Source organism: Babylonia areolata, chromosome 21 (genome assembly GCF_041734735.1).
Source record: "Babylonia areolata isolate BAREFJ2019XMU chromosome 21, ASM4173473v1, whole genome shotgun sequence".
NCBI classification, from domain to species: domain Eukaryota; kingdom Metazoa; phylum Mollusca; class Gastropoda; order Neogastropoda; family Buccinidae; genus Babylonia; species Babylonia areolata.
This window is the reverse complement of record NC_134896.1, coordinates 6,137,431-6,145,791: the sequence shown is the minus strand read 5'-3', so window position 1 is coordinate 6,145,791 and position 8,361 is coordinate 6,137,431. Positions and strand designations below refer to the sequence as shown.

The window sequence follows — 8,361 nt, the reverse complement described above, 5'->3', positions numbered from 1 at the left end:
CGCTGATCCAGAATCCCCAGCTCTTTACACTTGAACACTGTGCTTGCTGTGTTCCTACATCGCTTTCATCCACAGACAGTAAGCAGGAATTTAATGTTTTGGTGTTATTATTCCCTTTTAAAGTAATAGCTCATAATGCGATATTACTCTCTTTTCCAAGCTATATCACTTAGAAGTTTGCATTTTTCTTGAATGACTGAATTTGGAATCTTAGCTGAACTCACTGGTTCATTTGCATTTTGTCAACTCTGGTTTTCACTCACACAAGAGTCCTTCCTCCCTGTCTATGTATGTCTGTTTCTCCCCACCTCTGTCCCTCCACCTCTCTTCCCTCTATTTTCTTTCTCACACAGCATGAGAAAACTTTTCTGGATTGTTTTTGAGGCACACGGGGTGGGACATACATGCATTTCATTTAATTATTTTAAGTATTTGTGGTTGCCACTGTGAAAGGGACAATGGTCGAATTGAATGAAGCATCACCCCACCCACCCAGCGTATGTCTGACCTGCTGTCTCTCCATACCTCTTCCCATCTCTCTCCTCCACTTTATCTCTCTGCCTCTGTCTGTCTCTTTTCACAAAGGAAACCTCATTGTTGTGATGCAGGTTGCATCCAGGATTCCTACAGACACCCAGCCTTCACCCACGATACCACAGATCGCACAGTTCTTCGTCTGTTGCTGCTCAAGGAATTCCATATAATGTTTGTTTGTAGCTGGGTTGGCTACAATCTTCAGGTAAATCGGTCACAAGTAATTTGCCTGCCCTTGATTTTCAGGTGAATCAGTCAGAAGTGATTTACCTCCCTTTGCAGGGAACTTTTTTTTTTCCTCGTCATTTTAAGTTATGAACAATTTCTTATACATGGGATTATAGTTTTTATGTTATTAAAATTCAGTAAGATTATGATTTTAGTTAATAATGATATCATTAGGGCAGTAAGCCTATAATTCTTTAAACTGATAATTATATGAATGAATTTGGTGTGACCTTTGAGCGAACTCTTACATCTTAACTATTCCAAGTTTTCATTCACTAAATTTGAAATCTTTTCGTTATAAATAAAAAAAACCTTCTACCTTTCTCCACTTCACAGGACCTTAGCGAACACAGGACCTCATCACCCCATCACATGTTTATGCATATACATGTGTGTTTGGCAGTCTTATAAAGAACTGTCTTCTTCCATACTGTTTATAATCCTTTCTTGTTATACTTCCCATCACATCCTTTCCACATGTAAGTATGTCCCATTAAAAGAAACTATATATCATGCTTCTTTCTGAAATATGCTTTCTTTAAGATATATATGTGAAATGATTGCTGGAAAAATAGTTGCTGTTTGGTTTGTGGGCCTGATAGAATATCCTCTTGTAACTCTTAAAGTGACTGGAATCCAATTTAAAGCACTTGGAATATGGCTTACAATATTGCCGCAGACTGCAAGAAATTCTGAAACAAACTGGACAGAATAATTGCATCACATCTCTAAAAATGATAGGTGTCAAATTTACGAGAGTTGCAAAACCAGCACTCTGTCAAATTGTCTAGGAAACTATTAGTACGTTAAACCACCATTTTGAAGGAAACAACTGATTAAGATGAGCAATATTTTTGTTGTTGTTGAACAATGCACTGAATTTCAAGAAAATATTGTGGGGAGTTACTGAAGGGTTTGGGGGTTATGTTAAAAATAATTCCTTGGAAAGGCAGTCATTTAAAGACAGCAATACTCCTTTCCCATTCCATAGTAGTGTCAGTACACATCCTGTGCAGCGAACTCTTACATCTTAACTGTTCCAAGTTTTCTTAATGTCCACTCCATCAGGTTGTAGCTGCCTTCTCTGACTCCTCCGTCAAATCAGTTGAGTTTTTTTGTTTTTTTTTCCTCCTTCAGCTTTTCCATTCTCACTCTTTTCTTTTCAGACCCCATTTTCTTTCCCAGCCCCTGTTCTGTTGATAAAAAGATATCCGCTCCCACCCATTCCCATGCTCAGGGCACCCCATTCCTGATTTCATTTCCATAATTCCAGGTTAACCACTTTCTCTTGCCATGTCATTCCCTTCACATTCTTATACCCCCTCTGTTCCTTTCCATTCCATTCACTAAATGTGAAATTCTCTTCTTGAGATAATATAGTATTCTGATGTCTTCTCAATAACACCCTCTCCGTTCTCTTTCACTGTTTCCATTTCACTCTTTCCTCTTGCCAGTTTTTCTTTTTCGCCACACACACACACACATGCACAGCATAGGTAACGCAAGACCATTCCAACAAGTTGCACATCACAGACCGTCTCTGTTATCCTTGCCATTGTCCATTCTCCTTGCCATTTCTATATCTTTTGTTTCTTGTTTTTTCTTGTTTTTTTTTTCTCAAGGCTTGACTAAGCGTGTTGGGTTACGCTGCTGGTCAGGCATCTGCTTGGCAGATGTGGTGTAGCGTATATGGATTTGACCGAACGCAGTGACGCCTCCTTGAGCTACTGATACTGATACTGATACTCATCCATCCCCCCAACGACACACTTCCCCGCAGCCATTTTCACTGCCACACCATTGTCTTCACACTGTGAAAAAAAGAGGTTGGAAACACCACTTCTGATCCCTGTTCTGTTCAAACTCCAGTTCTTCTCAATGTCTACCTACCAATGTTGCCTTTCTCCCATATTCATACAGCCCCTCCTGTAAACTCTTTGTTTTGTTCTGTTCACTCTTGAACTTGAACTTGAACTGGAATCAGACGTTTTAGGCCTGGAAGGCCTGTTTGTCGTTCAACTGGATGCAGTATACCTTATCTTTTCCAGTCTTGATTCCCACTTCCCATTATGTTTTCATTATAATTTTTCTGTTACCGTTTGACTGAAGTATATTCCACATTCATATGCTACCGCATTTGTTTTTTCCATTTGGGAATATAAGGGGGATAATAATGATGATAATAATACATGTGTTCTTTTCCACTCATAGGTGTGTATAGGAAGTGAAATGGGTGCACCACTTCTTATTCCTGCCTATACCCATTCAAAAATCATTCATTTTCATGTCACATTATGGTCAGCTGTTATTCCTTCCCATCCTAAGATCTACATTTCCAGCTTCATCCCTTAACTTGTATCAGTTTCATCCATCCCAACGAACTCTTCCCCTCTGCCATTTTCACTGCCACACTATTGTCTTCACATTGTGAAACAAGAGAGGCAAGGCCTTCAAGACTCACTTGTGATACACTTAAAAAAAAAATCCAAGCTTTTTATGTATTGAGTATAATTTCAAAATGTAATGCTTAAGATGAGAAAGTAACAGTAAATAACAGTAAATGCAGTTTGCATATAATTAGGCTTCATTTTTTATTTTTATGTGCCCATCCCAGAGGTGCAATATTATTTTAAACAAGATGACTGGAAAGAACTGAATTTTTCCTATTTTTATGCCTATTTTGGTGTCAACTGACAAAGTATTTGCAGAGAAAATGTCAGTGCTAAAGTTTACCACGGACACACAGACACACAGAGACACATAGACACAGACACACACACACACACACACAGACAATCGAACACCGGGTTAAAACATAGACTCACTTGTGTAAAACAAAAAGGTTGGAAACACCGCTCCTGATCCTATTCTGTTTGAACTCCAGTTCCTCTCTGAATGTCTTACTACCAATTTTGCCTTCCTCCCATATCCATACAGCATCCCCCTGTAAATTCTTCCTTTTGTTGTGTTCTCTTTTCCCCTACCTCATCTTTCCCAGTGTTGATTCCCATTCTCTTTACGATGTTAATGATGATGATGGTCGATCATTCTTCGTTGTAGTAGCAGTAGATGTAGCAGTGTTAACAAAATTATTATTTTTGTGTCGTTATCGTTAATGTTGTTATTGTTATTGTTGTCACAAGGACAGATTGGAAGACTGGGCGATGCCTAAAATATTTATCCTTGTGTAATAAAGTTTTTGAATCTTGAATCTTGAATCTCTCTCCCATCTTCATTTCCTATCCTTTCTCCCGTTTCTGTCTTTCAACTCTCATTTCTGCCCACAGTCTGGGCAAAACTTGACCCTCTCCGCCAAATCTGCATTAAGTTCATCCCCTTTTGCTTTGTATTTGTATTTTGTATTTCTTTTTATCACAACAGATTTCTCTGTGTGAAATTCGGGCTGCTCTCCCCAGGGAGAGCGCGTCACTATACTACAGCGCCACCCATTTTTTTGTATTTTTCCTGCGTGCAGTTTTATTTGTTTTTCCTATTGACGTGGATTTTTCTACAGAATTTTGCCAGGAACAACCCTTTTGTTGCCGTGGGTTCTTTTACGTGCGCTAAGTGCGTGCTGCACACGGGACCTCGGTTTATCGTCTCATCCGAATGAATAGCGTCCAGACCACCACTCAAGGTCTTGTGGAGGGGGAGAAAATATCGGCGGCTGAGCTGTGATTCGAACCAGCGCGCTCAGATTCTCTCGCTTCCTAGGCGGAAGTGTTACCTCTACGCCATCACTCCACTTGAATGTCTTTCTCAAAATCTGTTCTTTTAATCCTGGATATATACAAAAAAGATTTACATACATACACCTGTTTTTTTTCCCTTCTGGTTTCAGTTTACCCGTCATTTGTACCTGAACATAATAAAGGTGTTTTCAATTGCTCAGTAGTCTTCTCCCCAATTTGCATATTTAAATCTTGAGCTGGGCACTGCCTGTCCAGTCTGCAATGTTATTTATCAGTGTGATCTTTTCATGCTTTTTGACATTTTAAAAATTTTTTTATCCTTTGCTTCCATTTTGTGCAGTTAGTGACTTCTTAATCAAAATCCTTTATCAAATATGCAATGTCATTTTGATTCTCTTGTTCAGGTTATCAAAATTTTGATTTCGAGAGATGGACACAAGACATTAAACTGTTGAGTTTGTTCGTATTTTGTGTTGATGGTTTGACTGCAATCTTGAATATGTGGGGTGAATGACTGAGCAAGGAGATAGGTTAGTGGGTGACTGAATGATTGAGCAAGGAGATAGGTTAGTGGGTGACTGAGCAAGGAGATAGGTTAGTGGGTGAGTGAATGATTGAGCAAGGAGATAGGTTAGTGGGTGACTGAATGATTGAGCAAGGAGATAGGTTAGTGGGTGACTGAATGAATGAGCGAGGAGATAGGTTAGTGGGTGAGTGAATGATTGAGCGAGGAGATAGGTTAGTGGGTGAGTGAATGATTGAGCGAGGAGATAGGTTAGTGGGTGAGTGAATGATTGAGCGAGGAGATAGGTTAGTGGGTGAGTGAATGATTGAGCAAGGAGATAGGTTAGTGGGGTGACTCAATGATTGAGCGAGGAGATAGGTTAGTGGGTGACTGAATGATTGAGCGAGGAGATAGGTTAGTGGGGTGACTCAATGATTGAGCGAGGAGATAGGTTAGTGGGTGAGTGAATGATTGAGCAAGGAGATAGGTTAGTGGGTGAGTGAATGATTGAGCAAGGAGATAGGTTATTGGGTGAGTGAATGATTCAGGGGTTGGTGTGTTAAGGGTGTGTTGGGCTAGTGATGGAGGGAGCAGTGTAGGGAGAGACCGATGGGTGGGCTGCCCTTGACCTAGAACCAGTTGTAGAGTTAGGTCACTCTGACCTAAACGGGCAAAGGAGAGGTGATGAGCAGAAAAAGGAAAGGAAACATTTTACTTGAGACAAAGAAAAAACAAGCTGGATGACAAGAAAACAAAGCGGGTTGAAGCCTGGGGAGAGTGCAGGAAGAGAATGAAAGAACAGTGATATGGAATGAACAGACAATGAAGGCAAAGGCAACGACAAAGAATGAAAGAAAGAAAAGGAAGAAAAAGAAAGGTGAAACACTGAAACATATCAAACACAAGAATAAAAAAACAACAAACACATGCGCGCGCACACACACACGGAGAAAAAAGGTCGAAAGAATGGGCATAAAAGAAACCAAAAGGTAGAGCAACATCAAAAAGATAATATTGAGGGCTTATATGCCTGTATAACAGAAGAAACACATACACACACACACACACTCTCCTCACTCGCCCACTCGCACGCATGTATGTAGACAGAAGCACATAAAGTGTCCAATGAAGACATAGAAAAGAAAAAGCGCAAAAAGAAAAAAAAGGAGAATTATTAAAAAAAACAAAGGAGGGCGTGGATGTTGGAGGAGAACAGACAGTGAACCCATTCCTCTGTCAAAACTGCTGGTTAAAATCTCATTATTTCCCCGCTGTCGCATAAAACCGAACTGTCCAAGGGGAACAACTGAGTAAGACTGCGAATTCTACATGGGTTTTGGACTATTTCCCTTACATTGTATTCCATTGCATAACATCTTTTCCGTTAACATAATTATGTTGTTGTACGGTGTGTGTGTGTGTGTGTGTGTGTGTGTGTGTGTGACAGTGTGCATGTGTTTGCGTGCGTGAGTGTCCCCTGTGTGTGTGTGTGTGTGTGTGTGTGTGTGTGTGTGTGTGTGTGTGTGGTGAGTCACAGTGTGTGTGTGTGTGTGTGTGCGCGCGCGCGCGCGCGTCAGTGCCGTGTGTGTGGGTGTGTGTGTGTCCCAGGGTGCAATGTGCTATCCGGTGTCCCTGAGAATGAAATGCTCAAATTTATTATTTTTGTTTTCAGACTCATCTGATGTTAGCATTTGACGGCATAATTTTTGTCTTCTTTGGATATATTTCGGTATTTTGGCTTCAGGGGAGACTATTCTGTATGTGGCAGCTGTATCGATGGGGACTGGCGACAAATGACCTGAGCCACCGGGAGCGACTCAAACAGGAACTATTCTTGCACAACGAACACACGCACTGAGAGACACTCGACGCAAGTGCTTCACGGGTTTACAGCGACAAGAACATTTATTGACAGTTAATATTTGACAGAGAGACAAAAGGGACACTAAACAACCGGGCAAGTTTAAACATAGACTGTTCGTCATGGCCTTGATATCTGCTGATCTGTTTCCAACGAAACTTAGTTTCATCATTTTTATTTCATACATGGGACTGTTCATCAACCAAGGTAAGTTTATTGTTAAATATAAGCATACGCACCACCCATGTTGAAAAAAAAAATTAATAGAAAATTTATTTTTAGGGCATCTTTTTATTTTATTTTTATTTTTATTTTTTTAAAGTTGTGCATTGGAATGAGTTCAATTGTTACACTGTAGCAGACGAAAATGAATTACTCAGACGAGAGACAAGACAAAAGTCTTTACTTATTATGATTGTTGATAAGCATGGGTGTGATTTTTTTCCGGCCCAGCCCCCATGCTTAACAGGTTTAAACTGCACAATACTAATAAAGTCATGTGATGATAGTAATACTAATGCTAATACTAATAAAAAAAAAAGTAATAAAAAGTAATAATAAAAGCACACATACCTGCACACACACCTAATCCCCACCTGCACCTATATATTGTAGGTAACGTGTCAGCCTATGAAGTGAGAGAATCTGAGTGCACTGGTTCAAATTCCTCATTTGCCCATAGTTTCTCCCCCTCTAATGATGTAATAAACTGAGGTTCCATATATAACATGCACTTTGTGCACTTAAAATAACCCATGGCAACAAAAGGATTATTCCTGGCAAAGTTCTGTCAATTCACTTTGACAGGGATAAAAATTGCTGGCAGAAAAAAACCAACCAGAATTTTGCACATCTATAGAAATCTGTTCTGACAAAAGATAAGACAATACAATACTACACACACATGTTCACACACACACTCACACACATGCACAGACCCCCCCCCCCCCCCCCCTCCCGAGTCTCCACTTAATTAATTGTTTATACATCTATATATATGACTTGTATGTGTGTGTGTGTGTGTGTGTGTGTGTGCATATGTGTGTGGGATGTTGCAAATAGGCTTGAGAGAGAGAGGGGGATATATATATATATATATATATATATATATATATATATATATATATATATCACCTTTCATATTATTCAATTTCAGCTAAGAAATTCATCATAGATTACTTTTGTCTCCACCTTTCATTATATACTTAAAAAAAAAAAAAAAATTGTGGTGATTCTGATTGTTATTATGTTAAACGACACCTTTCAGAGTTTGTCACCGGTGAAGAACTGGGACGTTTCCTCTCATGCATGGGTGGATCAGGAGGTGTTTCACCTGTCTCTTATTGTCCCGTGTGCCAAGTAGGTTTAGTTTTTTTTTAATTTTTTTATTTTTATTTTTATTTTTTATTTTATAATTTCAGAGGTTTACTGCTTGCTTTGTACAAGTTTCCTTTCATGCAGGGCTAGATGGTAGGGAGGGAGTGGGGTGTAAGCAGGGGGGTTGGCGGGGGGGGAGTGTTTTGTACACATACAGAAAGTCA

General features: G+C 39.7%; 1 protein-coding gene across 2 annotated transcripts in view; it reads left to right on the top strand.

Moving 5' to 3' along the window:
* The first annotated feature begins 6,749 nt into the window (after positions 1-6,749).
* Positions 6,750-8,361, top strand: part of LOC143295934 (UDP-galactose transporter senju-like) — a 39,303-nt gene continuing 37,691 nt past the window's right edge. For both annotated transcript variants that reach the window (XM_076607620.1, XM_076607621.1), the window contains exon 1: positions 6,750-7,027. In XM_076607620.1, the coding sequence (XP_076463735.1) occupies positions 6,943-7,027 (85 nt within the window). In that variant the 5' untranslated portion in view covers positions 6,750-6,942. The remainder of the gene's footprint in view (positions 7,028-8,361) is intronic.